This window comes from Tamandua tetradactyla, chromosome 6 (genome assembly GCF_023851605.1).
Source record: "Tamandua tetradactyla isolate mTamTet1 chromosome 6, mTamTet1.pri, whole genome shotgun sequence".
NCBI lineage: Eukaryota > Metazoa > Chordata > Mammalia > Pilosa > Myrmecophagidae > Tamandua > Tamandua tetradactyla.
The window spans coordinates 176,838,248-176,862,657 of record NC_135332.1 but is presented as its reverse complement, the minus strand read 5'-3'; the positions used below and the strand labels follow the sequence as shown (position 1 = coordinate 176,862,657).

The 24,410-nt window shown below is 37.7% G+C and overlaps 1 protein-coding gene across 16 annotated transcripts in view; it reads right to left on the bottom strand.

Annotated features, from left to right (window-relative positions):
* Positions 1 to 24,410, bottom strand: part of PHF20L1 (PHD finger protein 20 like 1) — a 152,834-nt gene that overhangs the window by 15,832 nt on the left and 112,592 nt on the right. For all 16 annotated transcript variants that reach the window (XM_077167696.1, XM_077167698.1, XM_077167700.1 and 13 more), the window contains 2 exons: positions 24,193 to 24,292; positions 22,661 to 22,856 (listed from right to left, as the gene is read on the bottom strand). In XM_077167696.1, the coding sequence (XP_077023811.1) occupies positions 22,661 to 22,856; positions 24,193 to 24,292 (296 nt within the window). The remainder of the gene's footprint in view (positions 1 to 22,660; positions 22,857 to 24,192; positions 24,293 to 24,410) is intronic.

The following is a 24,410-nucleotide window of genomic DNA, read 5'->3' as shown; positions in this document are numbered from 1 at the left end:
GGACTACGTATTAGTAGAAAGTTTTTTTTTTCTGGGTATGCACAAAGTCCTGGATATAAAAAAAAAAATTCTTCATTCAAGGATTATAAGTGATCTGGTATAGCAGGAACATTTGAGGAGAGAAAGGGGGCAACATGGCACAAAATGGTAGGCAGAATATAAATCATGGAAGGGTTAATAAGAATGTACACAGAAGAATCCAGACTTTGTTAAATGGCTATAAGAAGACACTGTGGTAAATTAAATTGAAGAGAGATAAGCTCGTGTTTTGTCTTTTACGAATATCATGCAGGCAACAGTATGAAGGATAAACTGAAAGAGAATAAGGAGGTACCATAACTGTTCATGTGAAAATGATCAGCCTGGGCTAAGACGGTACCAATGAGAAGAGAGAGATGGGACAGGACTCAACAAGATGAAGGAATGGCAGTGGACAGGCAGACTCAGTTACCAACTCAATGTGGGTGACAAAGGACTGGGGCAGAAGGAGGAAAAGGGACAAGAATCTGGCTCAGGCAAGGAGTCAAAGTGAAGAACATCCTGCGGATCATCCTCTTACATAAAAACGATTTTTTTAAAAAGAGAAGAAATCTAGCTAGGCACTGGGAAGAACTGTAAAACAGGGACTTCAAGAATATTTTAGTATGTTATCCAGAGAAGGTCAACCTTTTTTTTTTTTTAAGGGAAAATGGTATGAGATGACTATAAAATATAATTTGATACACAGCAGAGGGATGGCGTGCACGATCTGTCAGCTCCCTTCATCCCTAACAAGTCAATCTTTAGGTAATTTAAAAATACACTCATCTTGTCTAGGACCTATTTAATCTTGACAGCATTCCTGAAGGGCTCACCATAGCAACTACACTTAAGTTTGTGCACGTACATAGTTCATAAAACAGTAGGACAGGGATTAAAATCTGTTTAAATTTCCAATGTTTTATCTACCACCAACCATACCTACCTACCTATCTTAGGACAACAGAAATGAAGCAGCTTTTCATCCAAAAAAAAGTTATTAGGCTTTCACTTTTTTTAAAAATTAAGCATTAAGAGAAGATACAAATAAACAAAATCAGAATTGACCACAAAGAAATGAAAAAGATCCTAAGGGGATACTATGAACAACTATACACCAACAAACTAGATAACTTAAAGGAAATGGACAATTTCCTAGAATCACAGGAACAACCTACACTGCCTCAAAAAGAAACAAAAGCCCTCAACAAACCAATCACAAGTAAAGATTGAATTAGTCATCAAAATTCTCATAAAAGCCCAGGTCCAGATGGCTTCACAGATGATTCTTACCAAGCATTCCCAGAAGTAACATCAATCCTGCTCAAACGCTTCCAAAAAATTGAAGAAGAGGGAGTGCTACTTAACTCATTCTATGAACCCAACCTAATACCAAATCCTGCTAAATTACTAGAAAAAAAGACTAAAGACCAATCTCTCTCAAATGAATATAGATGCAAAAATTCTCAACAATACACTTGCAAATTGAATCCAACAGCACACTAAAAGACTTATACACTATAACCAAGAATCATACACTATAAAAGAATTATACACTGTAACCAATTATACACTATAACATTAAAAGAACTATAACCAGGTGTGTAAGGGTGGTTCAACGCAAGAAAATCAATTACTGTAATATACCACATGAACAAACTGAAAAGGAAAACCACATAATCTCCTCAATTAATACAGAAAAGGCATTTGACAAAATTCAGCATTCTTTCTTGATAAACAGTTCAAAAGGCAGGAACCTAAGGAAACACGATAAAAGGCATATAGGAAAAATCCATAGCTAACACTGTACTCAACAGCAAGAGACTAAAAGCTTACCCTCTTAGATCAGGAACAAGACAAGGATACCCACTGTTACCGCTGTTATTCAACATCGTGCTAAAAATTCTAGCTAGAGCATTTAGGCAAGAAAAAGAAATGAAAGGCATCCAAATTGGAAAGGAAGAAGTAAAACTTTCGCTATTTGCAGATGACATGATCCTATATTTAGAAAATATTGAAAAACTACAACGAAGCTACTTGAGCTAATAAACAGGTTCAGCAGACTGGTGGGATACAAGATGAGCATGCAAAAATCAGCAGGGTTCCTCTATACATTAGTAATAAGCTCTCTAAGAAAGTAATCACGGAAAAAAAATCCATTTACAATAGCAACTAAAAGAATTAAATATCAAGGAATAAACTAAGGATGTAAAGGGCCTCTATGCAGGGAACTAAAAATATTGGTAAAAGAAATCAAAGGTCTAAATAAATGGAAAGACTTCTCATGTTCATAGACTGGAAAGCTAAATGTCATTAAGTTGTCAATTCTACCCAAACTGATCACAGATTCACTGCAAGACCAATGAAAATTACAGTAGCCTACTTTGCAGAAATGGAAAAGCTAGTTACCAAATTTTATTTGGAAGGATAAGGGGCCTTGAATAAATAAAAATATTTTGACAAAGAAGAATGAAGTTGGAGGACTCATGCTTCAGGACTTTACTGCATATTAAAAAGCCACAGAGGTCAAAACAGCATGTACTGGCTGGCATACAGACAGACATAACTGATCAATGGAATCAATTTGAGAGTTCAGCGGCAGACCCTCAGATCTAAGTCAACTGATTTTTGACAAGGCTTCCAAATCCACTCAACTAGGACAGAACAATCTCTCAATATATGGTGTTGGGAGAACTGGATATCCAAAGACAAAAGAATGAAAGAGGATGCCTATATAACATCCTATACAAAAATTAATTCAAAATGAACCAAAGACCTGAATACAAAAGCCAGTACCAGACAGAGGTTCCAAGACAGCAGCTTAGTGAGAGGTGGAATTTAGTTTGTCCTCCAGAGCAGCTAGTAACAGTACAGAACTACTGCTGGGGCCACATCAGTGACAGAACACACAGTATACACCAGTCTGGACAAGCTGGACCAACTGCGATCCCAATTAGAACCATGAGTCCCCTAAGACGAAGAGGCCGGCACCCCTCCACCACAGGCTGTTTCCCAGAAGGGAACGGAGAGAGATTTACTAACAAACAGCAAGGGGTTGAGTTCAACCAAGCACCAATTGTGGAGTTAATTAACCAATTCTGACTACTAAAATTAGGCCCCCACCTCAGCTAAACCTCAATAAAAGTTAAAGTTGCTAGTTTTTGCCCCAGTGCGGACGTGGAAGGGCTGACAAAAAAAAAAAAGAGGTGTTTTGGATCAGACAGCACTAAATACTTGAAAAGGCCTGGACCCTGGAAAAAAAAGAGGGAGCACATAGGACTTGGAGATACACAGAGCAACATACCAACTTAAGATCTTGATTAACAAATCCGAGGAACGGAGAGATCTGCTCTGAAAAGGACTTTTTTTTCTTTTTTTCTTTTTGCTGTGTTTCTACTGCTTAACTGCTCTTTAGATACAACTGCAAGGCTTCTCAGGCTCCAACTGCCCCAGGCATGGGCAGAATTAAGCTTGTCTAACAGAGAAAGAGGCTGGTCAGATGAAACAGGTAATTCTCTGGAGGCTGTGCCTTCCCCAGGAAAGGGGTGAGGCCCAGCTCAGGTGAAATCCCATCCTCAAGGAATTCAGACCCCAGGGACTAGAAAACTGAAGCAACTAAAGACAGCATACAACCTCTCCTCTGTCTCAAGCACGCCCCAGTAGGAAGAGTCTGATGAAGTGCCGCATCACTTTATGCTGGTGGGACCCACAGGTAGATAAGCACCACATACCAGGCAGGACAGGAAAACACAGAGTCTAGAGGCCTCATAGGAAAGTCTGTCAACCTGCTGGGTCTCATCCTCAGGGAAAACTGATGTAGGCAATTCTTTATTTCTGAGAGGAGTTCAGTATGGTCTGGGAAAATGTGACTGGAACCTATAATACCTAAGTAGACTCTCCTAAGTTAAAAAAAAAAAGAAAAGGCACCATACCAGCAGGGCAAGAAACAAGAAAACAAGAATTGAAAAATTCTGATCCGCTAAACAAAATTTATGCTAGAGGTATAGAATACGCTAAACTGAATGTCAAAGAACTAATAGAGAACAAAGCCATGAAGCAAGAAAAACCTAGGTAAAAGAGTGAAAATAATCTCCGGAATAAACTAATTAAGGAAATTAAGTGCCAAGACACCAGCAAAAAATAAAGAATCATACTAGGAAAACTGAAGAAATGGCCCAGTCAAAGGAGCAAACCAACAATTCAAATGAGATACAACAGCTGAAACAATTCAGGATGTTTGAACAAACATGGGAAATCTCATCAAAAATCAAATCAACAAATGGAGGGAGGATATAAAGAAGGCAATGGGCAAACAAAAAGAAGAAATCAAAAGTGTAAAAAAACAAATCACAGAACTTATGGGAATGAAAGGCACAGTAGAAGAGATAAAAAGAACAATGGAAACCTACAATGTTAGATTTCAAGAAGCAGAAGATAGTATTAGTAAACCAGAGGATGGGACATCTGAAATCTGACAAGCAAAAGAAAATAAAGGGAATAGAATGGAAAAATATGAGCAGGGACTCAGGCAACTGAATGATAACATGAAGCACATGGATATAACTGCTGTGCGTGTCCCAGAAGGAGAAGAGAAGGGAAAAAGGAGGAGAAAGACTAATGCAGGAAATTATCACTGGAAATTTTCCAACTCTTATCAAAGACTTAAATTACAGATCCAAGAAGTGCAGCATTCCCCAAACAGAATAGATCCAAATAGACATACTCCAAGACACGTACAAATCAGAATGTTAGATGTCAAAGAGAAAGAGACACTTTTGAAAGCAGCAAGAGAAAAGCAATCTATCACATACAAGGGAAGCCAATAAGACTTACGCGTAGATTTCTCAGCGAGAAGACAGTGATATGATATATTTAAAATTCTAAAGGAGAAAAACTGCCAACCAAGAATTCTATATCCAGGAAAACTATCCTTCAAAAATCAGGGGGGAATTAAACCATTTTCCAACAAAAAAAATCAGAGAATTTGTGACCAAGAGACCAGCTCTCCAAGAAATACTAAAGCAAGGACTACAGACAAATAGGAAAAGACTGGAGAGAGAGACATGTAGAGAAGAGTGTACAAATGAAGACTATCAGTAAAGGTAGAAAGAGGAAAAATTAGACATATAAATTAGACATATAAAATTATAATAATAAAAATTAGACATAAAATTCAAATGGCAAAATGGTAGAAGAAAGTACTGCCCTTACAGGAATAACACTAAATGTTAATGGAGTAAACTCCTCAATCAAAAGAAACAGACTGGCAGAAAAGATTCAAAAACAGGACCCATCTGTATGCTATCTACAGGAGATGCACTTTAGACCCAAGGACAAACATAAGTTGAACGCAAAAGGGTGGGGAAAGATATTTCACACAAACAACAATCAGAAAGAGCAGGAGTAGCTATACTACTATACAACAAATTACACTTCAAATGTAAAACAATTAAAAGAAACAAAGAGGACACTATGTATTAATAAAAGGAACAATTCAACAAGAAGACATAGCAATCATAAATATTTAGGCACTGAGCCACAGTGCTCCAAAATGCATGAGGCAAACACTGAAAAGACAAATAGACACATCTACCATAATAGCTGGAGACTTCAATTCCCCAATCTCATCAATGGACAGAACACCTAGACAGAGGATCAATAAAGAAACAGAGAATTTGAATAACACAAAAAATGAGCTAGACTTAACAGACATTAATAGAACATTACCCCACAGCAGCAGGATACAACTTTTTCTCAAGTGCACATGGATCATTCTGAAGGATAGACCATATACTGGGTCACAAAGCAAGTCTCAATAAATTTAAAAAGACTGAAATCACACAAAACACTTTCTCAGATCATAAAGGAATAAAGTTGGAAATCAATAACATGTAGAGGGCCAGAAAACGCACAAACACATGGAGGCTCAACAACACACTCTTAAACAACCAGTGGATCAAGGAAGAAATTACAAAAGACATCAGTAAATATGAAGGCAAATAAAAATGAAAATGAAAACACAACATATAAAAATGTATGAGATGCAGCAAAGGCAGTGCTAAGAGGGAAAATTTATTGCCCTAAATGCCTATATGAAAAAAGAAGGAAGAGAAAAAATTGAGGAATTAACTGTTCACTTGGAAAAAGAACAACAAACTAACCCCAAAGCAAGCAAAAGGAAAGAAATACTGAACATTAAAGCAGAAATGAGTAAAACTGAGTACATAAAAACAATAGAGAAAATCAACAAAACCAGAAGTTGGTTCTATGAGAAAATAAATAAAACTGATGGACCCTTAGCAAGATTGACGAAAAGAAGAAGAAAGAGGATGCAAATAAACAAAATCAGAAATGAAAGAGGAGACATAACCACTGACCCCGCAGAAATAAAGGAGGTAATAAGAGGATGCTATGAACAACTTATGCTAATAAACTAGATAATGTAGATGAAATGCACAGCTTCCTAGAAAGGCATAAACAACCAACATTGACTAGAGAAGAAATAGATGACCTCAACAAACCAAACACAAGTAAAGAAATTGAATCAGTCATTAAGAAGCTCCCCAAAAAGAAAAGTCCAGGACCAGATGGCTTCATATGTGAATTCTACCAAACATTCAAGAAAGAATAAATAGCAATCCTGTGTAAACGCATCAAAAAAACTGAAGAGGAAGGAAGGCTTTCTAATTCATTCTATGGAGCTGACATCACCTTCCTACCAAAGCCAGACAAAGATAACACAAGAAAAGAAAATTACAGACCTCTCTAATGACATAGAAGCAAAAAACTTCAACAAAAATCTTGCAAATTGAATCCAGCAGCACATTAAAAGAATTATATACCATGACCCAGTAGGATTCATCCCAGGTATGCAAGGATGGTTCAACATAAGAAAGCTAATTAATGTAATACCCCATATATCAACAAATCAAAGCAGAAAAAAACGCATGATCATCTCGATTGATGCAGAAAAGGCATTTGACAAAATTCAACATCCTTTCTTGTTGAAAGCTCTTCAAATGACAGGAATAAAAGGGAACTTCCTCAACATGATAAAGAGAATATATGAAAACCCACAACTACTATCATGTTCAATGGGGAAAAAGTAAAAGCTTTCCCCTAAGATCAGGAACAAGACAAGGATGTCACTGTCACTACTGTTATTCAACATTGTGTTGGAAGTTCTATCAGAGCAATTAGACAAGAAAAAGAAATACAAGGCATCAAAATTGGAAAGGGAGAAGTAAAACTCTCACTGTCTGCAGATGAAATGATACCATATGTTGAAAACCCCAAAACATCCACAGCAAAACTACTAGAACTAAAAATGAGTATTGGCAAAGTGGCAGGTTAAAAGGTCAACACTCAAAAATTTGTAGTGTTTCTATATACCAGTAATGAGCTTTCTGAGGGGGAAATCTAGAAAAAAATTCCATTTACAATTGCAACCAAACAATAAAATATTTAGGAATAAATTTAACTAGGGATACAAAAGACCTATACGAAGAAAACTACAAGAAATTGCTAAAAGAAATCACAGAAGACCTAAATAAATGGAAGGGAATACATATTCATGGATTGGAAGACTAAATATAGTTAAGATGGCAATTCTACCTAAATTGATTTATAGATTCAATGCAATACCAGTTAAGCCCCCAAAATTTACTTTGCAAAAATAGAAAAACCAATAACCAAATTCATCTGGGAGGGCAGGATGTCCCAAAGAGCTAAAAATATCCTGAGAAAGAAAAATGAAGTAAGAGGTCTCACACTACGTGACTTTAAGGTATATAAAGCTACAGTAGTCAAAACAGCATGGTACTTGCATAAAGATAGATATATTGACCAGTGGAATCAAACAGAGGGTTCAGATATAGACCCTTTCATCTACGGACAATCAATCTTAGATAAGGCAGTCAAGGCAACTCACCTGTGATAGAACAGTCTGTCTCTTCAATAAATGGTGCTTGGAGAAATGGATTTCCACATGCAAAAGAATGAAAGAAGACCCATATCTCACATCCTACGCAAAAACTATCTTAAGAGACTTCCAGGAAAATGGCTGATGAGAGCAGCTTGAGATAAGCCCTGCTCCTTGAAAAAGTTAGAGAAGGGACATGAGGGCAACTGAGGCAGCAATTCGGGAGTGCGGCTGACCTGGGAGAGCCTTCTACACCACATGTGGCAGCCCTAGTTGCAGAGGCCGAGGAACTGAAAGGCAGTGGATTGGAGCTTGGTGTGGAGGCGTGGAGCGGCAGAGCCCACGGGAGTGCAGGGACAGGTACATGGGACTAGGAAGTAAGTCAGACCGCGTTCCTTGGGTGTGCTACCCTTACCAACGCAGTCCAGTGACCAGCAACTCATGCCACAACCCATGCACCTGAACCCCCTCACCTGCAAACACTCCCCGCGCTCCAGGTGCCCCCACACCACCAGCCCCCAGTGCACTACCAGTCCCCCACCCCCTCCCCAAGTGCAGTACAACCCACCTCTCCTACACCCCAACAAAGCACTTCCTACCCCTCGCTGTTCCGTGAAGGCTGTTAACAGTGCAATAAGGTTGTGGGAACTAATCTCCGCTACCCCCGCACACCACCTGCTTTGCTCAGAGTGTCACACAGCCTCATCCCACCTTCCATGAGCTCAACACATCCATGTACAGCACTCCTAGGCCCACATATGCACACAGGCCCCCAACCACATCATTCAGCTCTGGGAACTGCACGTTACAGCAGTCCTAGAACCGCGCATGTGCACAGTCCTCAGCCTCACTTCCCAGCTCTGAGAAAGTGGCGACATGCACAGGCATGTCACATCTGCCCCCAATCCACAAAGGCATAATGGTGGCCTGCTGCCACAGCTCTACACATGCACACATAGGGCTCTGTGCCTTAGACCAGCGCACACCACAGTTACGTCCCCCAGATGTAAGCACCTGCACAGCTACATCCTCCCTGGCCGCTGGATGCCCATGTTCAGAAGCACCAGCGTAACATCCCCAACCTGTGCCCATACCTGTCCTGAAACAAATCACCATACTGAGTGCTTCACCCCGTGCCCTCCCTGCTGTACAACCATCCTGAAACACAAAGCCTTAGATTACTGAAAGAAATCAACTCCCAAAGTAAATCAATCAAGATATCTATATGCAACAAAGACAGCAGAAGATCACTAAGCATATCACAATGCAGACAGATATAGCCCTGTCTAATGACCAAATTAAAACACCTAAGGAGACACAGACTTGGACCAACTAAATAAAAACGTTCATACAACTCTACTTAATAAAATAAGTGGAACAACAAATGACATAAGGAGATCAGGAACACAGTACAAGAACACAAAGAGGAATTTCAAATAATAAATAGAAAAATAGCGGAAATTGCAGTGATTAAAGACTGTTGACCAAATAAAAAACATACTAGAGGCACATAACACCAGATCTAAAGAGACAGAAGAAAGAATAAGTGACATAGAGGATAAGATAATTGACTTCGAAGACTTAAAACTGCAAATGGCAAAAAAGATGGAAAAAACTGAATGGGAGCTGAGGGAAATGATAGGTAAAACAAAGCACACAAATATAAGAATCACAGGTGTCCCAAAAGGAGAAGAGAAGAGAAAATGGCTAGGAAGAGTAGTTAAGGATATAATAGGGGAAAACTTCCCAACCCTCATAAAGGACAAGAATATATAAGTCAAAGAAATCCAAAGAATGCCAAACAGAATAAATCCAAATAGGCTCTCCCCAAGGCACATACTAATCAGTCTGTCAAATGCTGAAGAGAAGCAGAAAATCATGAAAGCAGCAAGAGAAAAACAATCTACTACAAACAAGGGAAATCAAATAAGACTGACTTTAGACTACTCAACTAGCATCCTGGAGGTGAGAAGGCAGTGGTTTGGTGTATTTAAGAACCTGAAAGAGAAAGACTTCCAGCCAAGAATTCTGGACCCAGCCAAAGTGTCCTTTAAAACTAATGGAGAGATTAAAGCTTTCACAGACAAAGAAGTCCTGAAATAATTTGTCAACAAGAAACCAGAACTACAAGAAATACTAAAAGGAGTTCTGCCAGATGAAAAAAAACAAAGACAGGAGAGGGAGGTCTGGAGGAGGACACAGAACTGAAGAGTACTATTAAGGGTAATTTAAAGAGTACAAAGAGAAAGAGGGAAAAGAAAAGACAGAGCTGACAAATAAAATAAAAAGATAAGATGGTGGAATCAAGAAACATCTTTTCAGAAATAACTTTGAATGTTAATGGACTAAACATACCAATTAAAAGATACAGATTGGCAAAATGGATTAAGAAACATAATCAAGGTATATGCTGCTCACAAGAGACTCATCTTAGACACAAGGATACCAATAGGTTGAAAGTGAAAGGATGGAAAAAGATCTTCTACACAAGTTGTAACCAAAAGAAAGCAGGAGTAGCTATATTAATATTGGACAAAATAGACTTTAAAGACATCATAAGAGACAAAGAAGGATACTATATCCTAATTAAAGGGTCTATCCACCAAGAAGATACAACATTCATAAATATTTATGCTCCCAATCAAGGAGCTCCAAAGTACATGAGCAGACATTGGCAAAACTGAAGGGAGTGACAGACGTTTCAACAACAATAGTAGAAGACTTCAATACACCACTCTCCTCTATAGATAGAACAACCAGACAGAAGATACACATGGAAACAGAGAAGTTAAATAACTTCAGAAATGAATCAGACCTAACAGACATATATAGGTCACTGCACCCCCAAAACACAAGGTTATACATTCTTCTCTAATGCTCATGGAACATTCTCCAGGATAGATCATATGCTGGGGCACAAAAAAGGTCTTTACAAATTTTAAAATATTGAAATTATTCAAAGCACTTTCTCTGATCACAATGGGATGAAGCTGGATCTCAATAACCACCAAAGAATGAGGACATTCACAAATATATGGGGCTTAAATAACACACTCTTAAACAACCTGTAGGTCAAAGAAGAAATTGTTAGAGAAATCAGTAGCTATCTGGAGATGAATGAAAATGAGAATACAACTTATCAGAACTTATGCGATGCAGCAAAGGCTGTGCTGAGAGAGAAACTTATTACCTTAAATGCCTATATTAAAAAACAAGAAAGAGCAAAAATCGAGGATTTAACAGCAAACCTGGAGGAAGCTGAGAAAGAAGAGCAAACTAACCCCAAAGCAAACAGGAGAAGAGAAATGACAAATTAAAGCAGAGATAAATGAATGGGAAATGAAAGAATAGAAAGAATCAATAAAACCAAAAGTTGGTTCTCTGAGAAAATCAATAAAATTGATGGGCCACTAGGAAGACTGACAAAGAAAAAAAGAGAGAAGATGCAAATAAACAAAATCAGAAATGAGAAGGGGTGCATTACCACAGAGCCTGAAGAAATAAAAGAAACCATAAGAGGATACTATGAACAACTACACGCCAACAAACTAGACAACTTAGAAGAAATGGACAAATTCCTGGAGATACACAAACAAGCTATACTGACTCAGGAAGAAATAGATGATCTCAACAAACCAATCACAAGTAAAGAAATTCAATCAGTCATCAAAAATCTGCCTCCAAAGAAAAGCCCAGGTTCAGATGGCCTCACAGGGGAATTTTATCAAACACTCCAGAAAGAACTAACACCAATCCTGCTCAAAACTTTTCCAAAAAATTGAAGAAAAAGGAACTCTACCTAACTCATTTTATGAAGTTAATATTTTAATACCAAAACTGGGTAAAGATTCTATAGGAAAGGAATTGCAGGCTAATTTACCTAATGAACACAGATGCAAAAATTCTCAACAAAATATTAGCAAACTGAATTCAACACATTAAAACAACTATACACCAAGACCTAGTGGGGTCTATACCAGGAATGCAAGGGTGGTTCAATAAAATAAAATCAATTAATGTAATACAGTACATTAACAAATCAAAAGGGAAAAATCACATGATCATCTCGTTCAATGCTGAAAAAGCATTCAACAAAATCCAACATCCTTTTCTGATAAAAACACTCCAAAAGATAGGAATCAAAGGTAACCACCTCAATATGATAAAGGGAATATACGAAAAACCAATAGCCAGCATCATACTGAATGGAGACTGAAAGCCTTCCCCCTAAGATCAGGTACCAGACAAAGATGCCCATAGTCACCACTATTATTCAACACCACGCTAGAAGTTCTAGCTAGAGCAACCAGGCAGGACAAAGAAATAAAAGGCATCCAAACTAGAAAGGAAGAAGTAAAACTCTCATTATTTGCAGGTGATACAATACTATACTTGGAAGATTCTGCTAAATCTACAGTAAAGTTACTTAAGCTAATAAATTCAGCAAGATGGCGGGACATAAAATTAATGTGCAAAAATCAGTAATATTTCTATACACAAGCAATGAGCTAGCTGAGGAGTCAAGGAAAAAACTCCACTCAAGACGGCAACTAAAAGAATCAAATACATAGGAATGAACTTAAGTAGGGATGTAAAGGACTTCTACACAGAAAACTATATAACACTGCTAAAAGAAATCAAAGGAGATCTTACCAGGAAGGCTAAATATAGTTAAGATGCCAATTCTCCCCAAATTGATCTACAGATTCAACATAGTAACAATCGAAATTCCAAAAACCTACTTTGAAGATTTGGAAAAGCTAATTACCAAATTCACCTGGAAGGGAAAGAGACACTGAAGAGCTAAAAGCATCCTAAAAAAGAAGAACAAAGTGGGAGGATTAACACTCCCTGACTTTATTTATTTATTTATTTATTTATTTTTATTAATTAAAAAAAATTAACAAAACATTTAGAAATCATTCCATTTACATATATAATCAGTAATTCTTAATACCATCACATAGTTGCATATTCATCATTTCTTAGTACATTTGCATCGATTTAGAAAAAGAAATAAAAAGACAACAGAAAAAGAAATAAAATGATAATAGAGAAAAAAAAACTATACATACCAGACCTCTTACCCCTCGCTTTCATTTACCACTATTTCAAACTGAATTTATTTTAACATTTGTTCACCCATTATTTATTTTTATTCCATATGTTCTACTCTTCTGTTGATAAAGTAGCTAAAAGGAGCATCAGACATAAGGTTTTCACATTCACAGAGTCTCACTGTGAAAGCTATATCATTGTTCAATCATCATCAAGAAACATGGCTACTGGAACACAACACTACATTTTCAGGCAATTCCCTCCAGCCTCTCCACTACATCTTGAACAACAAGGTGATATCTACTTAATGCGTAAGAATAACCTCCAGGATAACCTCTCGACTCTGTTTGGAATCTCTCAGCCACTGACACTTTGCCTCATTTTACTCTTCCCCCTTTTAGTCGAGAAGGTTCTCTCAGTCTCTTGATGTTAATTCTCAGCTCATTCTAGGGTTTTTCTCAGTCCTTTGGTGCTGCGTCTCAGCTCATTCCAGGATCTCTGTCCCACGTTGCCAGGAAGGTCCACACCCCTGGGAGTCATGTCCCACACAGAGAGGGGGAGGGTAGTGAGACTGCTCATCATATTGGCTGGAGAGAGAGGCCACATCTGAGCAACAAAAGAGGCTCTCTTGGGGGTGACTCTTAGGCCTAAATTTTAAGTAGACTTGACCTATCTTTTGTGGGGTTAAGTTTCATGTGAACAAACCCCAAGACTGGGGGCTCAGCCTATAGCTTTGGTTGTCCACACTGCTTGTGAGAATATCAAGAATTCAACTTGGGGAAGTTGAATTTCTCCCCACTCTCACCATTCCCCGAAGGGGGCTTGCAAATACTTTTCCAGTCACTGATCAAATCATTCTGGGATTCATCGGGGGATCACTCTGGACAAACCAACAAAATCTCACGTGCTACCTGAGATTCCAAGTACTTATGACATTCAATCAAACTATCTACATGAACATTCCCTGACTTTAAAACCTATTATAAAGCCACAGTGGTAAAAACAGCATGGTACTGGTACAAAAACAGAAGCACTGACCAATGGAATCCAATTGAGAATACAGAAATAGACCACCAAATCTATGGTCAACTGATTTTTGACAAGGCCCCCAAATCCTCTGAACTGGGACAAAATAGTCTTTTCAATAACTGGGCATGGAAAAACTGGATATCAATAGCCAAAAGAATGAAAAGGGCCTCCTATCTTACACGCTACACAAAAATTAACTCAAAGTGGATCAAACACCTAAGTAAAAGACCTAGCACCATATAATTTCTACAAGAAAATGTAGGGAAACTTCTTCAAGACCTAGTAATAGGAGGTAGCTTCCTAAGCTTTACACCCAAAGTACAAGCAACAAAAGAAAAAAACAGATAAATGGGAACTCCTCAAAATCAAGTGCTTCTGCACCTAAAAAAACTTTGCCAAAAAGGTGAAGAGGCAGCCAACTCAGTGGGAAAAAATATCTGGAAATCACATATCAGATAAAGGTTTGATTTCCTGTATACACCAAGAAATCATACAACTCAACAAAAAAAGAACAAACAACCCAATTACAAAATGGGCTAGAGGTATGAATAGGCATTTTTCTGAAGAGCAAATACAGATGGCTCAAAAGCACATGTAGAGATGCTCATTTTTACTGGCTATAAGGGAAATGTAGATCAACACTACAATGAGATACCACCTCACACCTTTAAGAATGGCTGCTATTAAATAATAAGGAAACTATAAATGTTGGAGAGGATGTGGAGAAACTGGGACACTTATGAACTGCTGGTGGGAATGTACAATGGTGATGCCACTATGAAAGACTGTTTGGCGGTTTCTTAGAAACTAAATATTGAGCTGCCCTATGACCCAGCCAAAGCACTACTTGGCATATACCCAGAAGAGCTGAAAGTGATGACACAAACAGACATCTGCACACCAATGTTCATAGCAATGCTACACACAATCGCCACAAGATGGAAACAAATCAAATGTCCATCAACAGATGAGTGGATCAAAAAAATGTGGTATATACATACGATGGAATATTATGGAGCAGTAAGACAAGACGACGTCCTGAAGCACATGACAAGATGGATGGGCCTTGAGGAAATAATGCTGAGCGAAATTAGCCAGACACAAAAGGTTAGATACTGTATGATTCCACTTATATGACCAGCATAAAGGTATAATCAGAGACTTATAATATAGAATACAGAAGACTTAAAGATACATAGAAACTAGAGATGGGTGAATCATTAGCTAATGAGGTTGAACTCCAATGTAAGGGAATACATAGAAGTGAAGGTGGTTCTCTAGTGTGTCTATAAGTAATAGTACCATATTGAAGATGAACAAGATTGAAAGGGTTGTATAGACTAACGTGTCCCCCTGACTCACACTAGAGATATGAATGAGTTCTTGTAAGAATTTCTTCAAAGATAAGATTCTTGTATAAGGAGTGTTTAAGTCCAGGGTACAGGGGGAAAACAAAACTGTTACTGCATGATATTAGCTATGTTCAAAAGGAAACCATCAGCACTACCACAGCAACAGCAGAGGTAAATAACAGGGTGAGGGATAAGAGGTAAGAGGAGGTTTAGACTTTCTAGTTGGGAAGGTGTGTTTATCGGTTTTCTGTCTCTTCAGAACAATGAAGTTATCTAAAATTGAGAATGTTAATGGACTGTGGGCTTTGGGCCCTCTACATGATGCCTGATGAATGCAGGTGGGTGAAGGATGCACTGGTGGAGAAGTAGACTGCTGAACAATGGTGTGTACTTATGAACGAAAATGTGCTGCTACAAAAAGGAACAAAGTCGTGAGGCATGCAACAATGCGAATGAACCTGTGGGACATTCGGTAAGATGAAATAAATCTGAAACAAAAAAACAACAATGGTATAGTCACCTTTAGAAAATGCTTATAAGAAACCAGGGGCCTAGATTGTAAGCTTTTACAGCAGACACATTAAGTCCGGAATGGTGATTATTATCTCTGGATTTTGAGAGGCTGTTTTATATATGTAACCTGACATTTAGAGATGAGAATGAAGCTGAACAGGTTGGGGTTAAAGTAATTCAGAACAAAGGGGTAAGGAAGACAGATAAGAATCACATATACTCTTTGAGACCAATGGAAGAAAGGTTTATTTGATCTGGAATTGAAATTTTCTGTAGTGTAAAATCTAATTAAACCTGTCTGTATAGCTCATTTGAACAACTAAAACAAAAGAGAGCACAGAATAAGAAAGAGGCCTTTTAATCCTGTATAGATATTGTAATGCCTGGAGACATCCTAGAGTATATTAAATAGATATTTAAATAGTATTGGGAAAGTGCCCTGAGGGAGGGGAGAAAGGCTATGGAACTATTAAACCTTAACTGCAGGGAATCCCCTGATACTGTTTCAAACTTTAAGGGATACCCTAATCAATAGGCCATGCCCTCGATCATGAGGCTTTCTTTTGTGAACCTTATATAGGTAAAATAGAAGCTTAGACTACCTATAGATATGCCTAAGAGTTACCTCTGGAGGACCTCTCTTGTTGCCCCTGGTTTCTTATAAGCATTTTCTAAAGGTGACTATACCATTGTTGTTTTTTTGTTTCAGACTTATTTCATCTTACCGAATGTCCCACAGGTTCATTCGCATTGTGCATGCCTCACGACATTGTTCCTTTTTTTTTTTTTTTTTTTTTTTTTTTTTTAGGGAGGAAGGGAAGGAAAGACAGAGAAGGAAGGAAGGATAGAAGGAAGGAAGGGAGGAAGAAAGGGAAACATCTTTAAACATTTTCTTGTTTTATTATATTTTGTTTGTTTGTTTGTTTTTTACATGGGCTGGGGCCGGGAATCGAACCGGGGTCCTCCGGCATAGCAGGCAAGCACTCTTGCCCGCTGAGCCACCGCGGCCCGCCCACATTGTTCCTTTTTATAGCAGCACATTTTCGTTCATAAGTACACACCATTGTTCAGCAGTCTACTTCCCCATCAGTGCATCCTTCACCCACCTGCATTCATCAGGCATCATGTAGAGGGCCCAAAGCCCACAGTCCATTAACATTCTCAATTTTAGATAACTTCATTGTTGATTAGGGTATCCCTTAAAGTTTGAAACAGTATCAGGGGATTCCCTGCAGTTAAGGTTTAATAGTTCCATAGCCTTTCTCCCCTCCCTCAAGGGACTTTCCCAATACTATTTAAATATCTATTTAATATACTCTAGGATGTCTCCAGGCATTACAATAATCTATACAGGATTAAAAGGCCTCTTTCTTATTCTGTGCTCTCTTTTGTTTTAGTTGTTCAAATGAGTCTCTCTAAGTCCAACTCTGCAAGTGAAACCATTGCCCTCTCCCCTATGTGGGACATGACATCCAGGGGTGAAAGTCTCTCTGGCAACGTGGGAGATGACTCTCAGGGATGAATACAAACATGGCACCGTGGGATCATCAATTCCATCCTGACCAAATGGGGTAAAGAAGTGTAATTAATAAAGTATCAGTGGCCGAGAGAGTTCAAATAGAGTCAAGAGGCTACTCTAGAGGTTGATCTTATTATGCAAGCTTCAAGTAGACTTGCTACCTATCGTAACCTGTCAACCCCCAACCAGGACCATTCCAGCCAATCCTAAAGAACACCTAGGGAAATTTTTAAGATTCCACAGGGGTTCCAGGTACTAGAGTAACTTGCCAGAAACCTACAAACTCCAGATGGGTCCCTGGTTCAGGTAGGTCCTGAAACCTAGCCCAGCCTCTCCAGAACATCAGATAGTTCCAACTCCCTACCCTGTATTAGTGACAGATTCTTCCAATATCAAAAGTTTAGAATTGCCAAAGCCAAAACAATCCCAGTGAGAGGTGTGGAAAGATCAAAGGTGATGCTGGAATTATACACAGAAGACAGGACTTAACAAATGAATATGAATGCTGACTCATTAAACTGGTATCTCTTTTCGTCTCCAGTATTTCAGAGCAGCTAGGAGTAAAAACCTAAAATTGTGGTATTGTAACCCATGTCAAAGTCTGAAATACGTTCTACAACTAATTGTGGTACCATGCTCGGAACTTTACAGCTTTATTGTATATATGCTATTTTTCACAAAAAAAAAAGAAGGAAAAAAGTTGACTGTGATGATAAAGTATTTAAGCCCGCTAGCCTCCTATATTCTGGAGCAGCTAGAAGGAAAAACATGAGAGGATCGTATGGTAGCCCATGACAAAGTGGGATCTATCCTGTAACCATTTTTTGAAGAGTGCTGTGAAAACTATTGCTTTTTCATTTCTTCTCTTTGTATATATGTTATACTATAGAATATAAACAGTTAAAAAAATAAATAAAAAAAAATTAACTCAAAATGCATCAAAAACCTAAACATTAGATCTAAGACCATAAAACAAAGAAAAAACTGTAGTGAAATTCTTATAAAATTTGTAATAGGAGGCAGTTTCCTAGATCTTACACCCAAAGTATGATCACTGAAGCAAGAAATAAATAAGTGGGCACTCGTCAAAATTAAACACTTTTGTATATCAAATAACATTGTCGAGAAAGTAAAAGACAGCCTATACAATGGGAGACAATATTTGGAAATAACATATCATATAAGAGTTTAGTATCCAGAATATATAAAGAGATTGTTCAAATCAACAACAAAAAAACAAACAACCCCATTACAAAATGGGCAAAAGACATGAACAGACACTTCTCAGAAGAGGAAATACAAATGGTTAAAGGCACATGAAAAGATGCTCAACTTCACTGGCTATTAGGGAAATGTAAATCAAAACCACAATGAGATATCATCTTACATCCACCAGAATGCCAGAATAGCCATTATCAATGAAACAGAAATGACAAACAACAAGTACTGGAGAGGATGTGGAGAAAGAGGCATACTTATCCACTGTAGGTGGGAATGTAAAATGGTACAACTGCTGTGGAAGGCAGTTTGGCAGTTGCTCAGGAAGTTAAATACAGAATTGCCATATGATCCGACAGTACCATTTCTAGGTATCTATTCAGAGGACATGAGGGCACGGACACAAATGGACATTTGCACATCAATGTTTACAGCAGCATTATTTTCAACTGCCAAGAGATGGAAACAACCCAAACGTCCATCAATAGATGAGTGACTAAACAAACTGTGGTATAAACACACGATGGAATATTACGCAGCTGTAAGACAGAATAAAGTCAATAAGCACGTAACAACATGGATGACCTTGAGGACATTATGCTGAGTGAGATTAACCAGAAACAAAAGGACAAATACTGTATGGTCTCACTGATATAAACTAACATTAATGAATTATCTTGGAGAATTTCAGTTAAGAACAGAGGTCATCAGGAAATAGAAATAGGGTAGATACTGGATAATTGGAGCTGAAGGGATACAGATTGTACAACAGGACTGATTGTAAAAATTCAGAAATGGATAGCACAATACTACCTGATTGTAGCACTATGATGTAAGTACACTTAATGAAGCTGAATGTAAGAAGAATAGAGGGAGGAGGACTAGGGGCACATATGAAACCAGAAGGAAAGATAGATGATAAAGACTGAGATGGTAAAATCTAGGAATGCCTAGAGTGTACAATGATAGTGACTAAATGTATAAATTAAAAAATGTTTTTGCATGTGGAAGAACAAAGAAATGTCAATATTGCAGGATGTTGAAAATAGATCATCATTCACATTTTAAAACTTCAACTTCTGTGTGAGACCAAAGCAAAAAATACTTGGTACAAAATTTATATTTTGACTAGTGCATTTCCTAATTTAATTTATATGGACAGGTTAACTGAACACCATGAGTACGTGGAACCTTGAGTAGGACATGAGATTTTGTAGGTTTATCCAATGTGATGCCCCAATAAATCTCAGAATGATCTGAACAGTGAATAAAGAAATATTTGCAAAGTTGCCTTGGGGGAATGGTGAGAAAGAGGGAAAATCCAACTTCCCCTTTAGAGAATTCCTTATATTCTCACAAGCAGTGGGGACAACCAAACCAACAGGCCGAGCCCTCAATCTTGGGATTTGTTTATATGAAACTTTTCCCCCAAAGGATAGGATAAGCCTACTTAAAATCAGGCCTAAGAGTCACCCCCAGAGAAACCCTTTTGTTGCTCAAATGTGGCCTATCTCTCTCTCAGCCAACACGGCAAGCAAACTCACTGCTCTCTCCCTCTCTTCATGGGACATGATTCCCAAAGATGTAAACCTCCCTGTCAACGTAGGACAGAAATACTAGAATGAGCTGGGATTCAGCATCAAGCAATTGAGAAAACTTTCTCAACTGAAAGTGGAAAGAGAGTAATGAGACAAAATAATATGTCAGCAGCTGAGAGATTTCAAACAGAGTCAAGAGGTTTCCTGGAGGTTATTCTTACACATTATACAGATATCCCCTTTTTAGTTTCAAATGTATTAGATAGGCTAGAGGGAAGTGCCTGAAACTGTAGAGCTGTGTTCCAGTAGCCATGTTTCTTGAAGATGATTATATAATGATATAGCTTTTGCAATGCGACTGTGTGATTGTGAAAACCTTGTGTCTGATGCTTCTTTTATCTACAATATGGACAGATGAGTACAAAATATGGATTAAAAATATATAATAGGGGAACAAACGTTAAAATAAATTGAGTAGACTGAAATGAAGGGAGTGGTAAGTGATATAGAAAAAATAGGGGGAACAAAGGTTAAAATATACTGGGTAGATGGAAATATTAGTGGTCAATGAGAGGGAGGGGAAGGGGTATGGTATATAGGAGCTTTTTCTTTTTTCTTTTTATTTCTTTTTCTGGAGTGATGCAAATGCTCTAAGAAATGATCATGGTGATGAATATACAACTATGTGATGATATTGTGAGCCATTGATTATATACCAAGAATGGAATGTTCACATATTAAGAATGTTCATGTTTGTACATTATTTTCTTAATTAAAAAAATAATCCAGTACGACAATACTCTTAGAGGAAAATGTAAGGAAATATCTTCAAGGTCTAGTGATAGGAGGTATATTCCTAGACCTTAAACCCAAAGCACAAACAACAAAAGAAAAAACAGATAAATGGGAATTCATCAAAATTGACTACTTTGTGCTTCAAAGGACTTTGTCAAAAGAGTGAAAAGGCAGACAACTCAATGGAAGAAAATATTTGTAAACCACATATCTGATAAGGGTTTGATATCCAGAATATATAAAGAAATCTTACAACTCAAAATAAAAAGACAAAGAGCCCAATTAAAAAATGGGCAAAAAGGCATGAATAGGCATTTTTTCAGAGGAAATACAGATGGCTAAAAACCATGTGAAAAGACGCTCAGCCTCACTATCTATTAGGGAAATGCAAGTCAAAAACCACAGTGAGATATCAACTCACACCTACTAGGATGGTCACCATTAAACAAAAGGAAACAACAAGGTTTGGAGAAAATGTTGTGAAATTGGAACACTTATTCACTGCTAGCGGGAAAATAAAATGGTACAGTAGCTACAGAATATGGTTTGGCAGTTTCTCAGGAAGCTAAGTATAGAGTTGCTTTAACGATCCCACAATACCACTACTTAGGATATAACCAGAAGATCTGAAAGCAGGGATGCAAACAGGCATTTGCACACTGATCTTTATAGTGGCATTATTCATAACTGCCAAAAGATGGAAACAATCCAAGTGTCCATCAACAGGATGAGTGAATAAATTAAACATGATATATAAATACAATGGAATATTACTCAGCCATATGAAGGAATGAAGTCCTAAAGCACATGACAACATAGATGAACCTTAAGGACATTAAGTGAAATAACATAAGTAAGACACAAAAGGACAAATAGCATACGATCTCACTGATATGAACTAATTATTACATGTAAACTCACAGACATAAACAACAAAATACAGGTTACCAGGACATAAAATAAGGCTAAAGAATGGGGAATAGTTATTTAATATGTGCAGAATGTTTAATTAGGTTGAACTTAAACATTGGGAAATGAATAGAGGTGGTGGTAGCACATTATTGTGAGAATAATTAATAGAATTGAATAGTGTGTGAATGTGGTAAAAAGGGGACATTTCTAAAAGGAAAGCTGGAGGTTAAAACATGAGAATGAACAGTGAATCTTGTGGTAGACTATGACTGTGATTAACTGAACAAATATAGAAATATATTTAAAAGTTCTCTCATGAACAAGAATGAATATATGACACTACTACAAGGAGATAATAACGGAGGAGAATATGGGGAAAAAATGTTACCTATTGCAAACTATGGACTAAAGTTAACAGTAATATTTTAACATTCTTTTATCAACAGTAACAAATGTACCACACCAATACTTTGGGTCAATATCAGGAGGATAAGGGGTATGGGAAGATTTGAGTTTCCTTTCTTATTTCTTTTCTGGAGTAATAAAAATATTCTAAAATTGATCATGAGGATGTATGTACAGCTATGTGATGACACTGTGAGCCGCTGATTGCATACTTTGGATGGTTTATATCGTGTGTGAATATATCACAGTTAAATTGAGCTTTATTCAAAGATCTATTCTCTTGGCCTTCAAATTGCTAGTCTGAATCTTCAAAAGGCAAATTAATTTAGTTTTGATTAAAACTGATATTAATGTGATCTTCCTTTTGTCAATCTTTACTTACTTTAGTATTCCAATCTTCAGCTGTAAGCCATGAAGTACTTCTGTCACGCCATAGACATCAGCAAGAAGATGATGGGTGGAAACTATCTTTTTGGCATTGAGATGAGAATAATTTTCTTTTAAAAACGATAACCCACACATTCTCCCATTATTCAACCATTCTTTATCATAACGGTATTTTGCACTCCATCTCTGACCTGTAGATGAAGTGGACATTAAAGTTACAAAGGACTCTGCTAACTCTGATTTCCCTTCAAGTTTACTCTCCTAAAGATACTCAGTGGGGCAAGCTCTAGCACTAAGAGCAAATTCCAAAGGAGGAAGAGATCACGTATTGAGGATGCAGCACTGTAAGGGTCCTCCGCACTTTCGGAGTTCCTGTCCACCAATGAGAACAGCCACCAGGAAGCTGGTGGGTAGCAGAAAATAACAAGTGCCAAAACATACTGCTTTCAATTTTTATGTATCAGTCATCTGCCCTCTCAAAAAGTTAAAAGGGCTAGAGAGATACTAGAATGGAGTTGAAATTTCTTTCACTAACCTATGTTTTGAACTGGATAAAACAAAGAGTTCTAGTTAGTGAACAGTGACTCCCCCTCTCTCCATGTCTGTGATCTTACAGAATCCTATATAACAATGGTAACATTAATTATATTCTGTTACAATTAGTTGCTTATCTGTCTGTGCTCCCTACTATACTATGAGATGGCTGAAGGCATGGTCTGAATCAATCACCTTACCAATGTTTGGCAAACAGCAAGCATCCAATAAATGTTGCTGAAGGAATTAATAGGTCTACATTCACACAGTTCCTTCACCTGGCTTTCATCTGAGAATACCTATTGCCTGTCTATTTGTAGAAACAGCCACCGGCGCCTCAGAAGCTGAAAGCCAATACAATATGCAAAACTTGTTACCAAAAAGTCTGACATGGAGGCTGGTACTAGGTAGCACAAGAAAGAAGGCAGTAGGCAGAAAGTACAAGGGATTGAGAGAATAAAGACATCTGCCATGCCTGGTGCTATCCTTTTGCACAAGGCATGTGACTTCCTGTGCCTTAGCTGCCTCATCAAGGAATGGAAGAGATGATTTCTAAGACCCCATCCTACTCTAAAATTAGTTGTAAATACAGCACTACTAGAGCCTTTCTCAAAACCGTGACAGAAGTACAAGTTCAAAATACTGGACCATTCAAATAGCCATAAATAAACATGGCCAGAAATCAATGCACAGAGGTATACAAAGAGGCTAATTCTTTTCCAAAAGAAAGCCAGAATTCTTTGCTCCTAAGTAGCAGTACTTCCAAAATAGTAATTTTGTTGATAAATTTATGCTGATGTCCTTATCTAAGTAATCAATATGAAAAATATAAAAAAAATAGTGAAATACACAATGAACATACATAAAAATCTTAATACAAAAGCAGAGTCTGACTGACAATGAAGTAATGGCATTTTATAAACTGATAAAATATAGAATTAACCAATAAGGTACTCATGCAAGTTGTAATCAGTAGAGTGAGAAAAGGCTTACCAGGAGGGTCTCTGCAAATGTAGCAGATATACTGCTCTGGTATGCTCTCCTCCAGCAGCCCCATGCACACGCTGTGTTGCCAGCACAGGCACTCTTCACACTGCCAGAAAACCGAGGAATGCTCACAATCACCATGGGAACTCATTAGAAATAAAGACAGTCTCTTCCTTATATCAACTGGTTTGGTCTCCTGCTGCTACCACCAGATAAATTCTTGT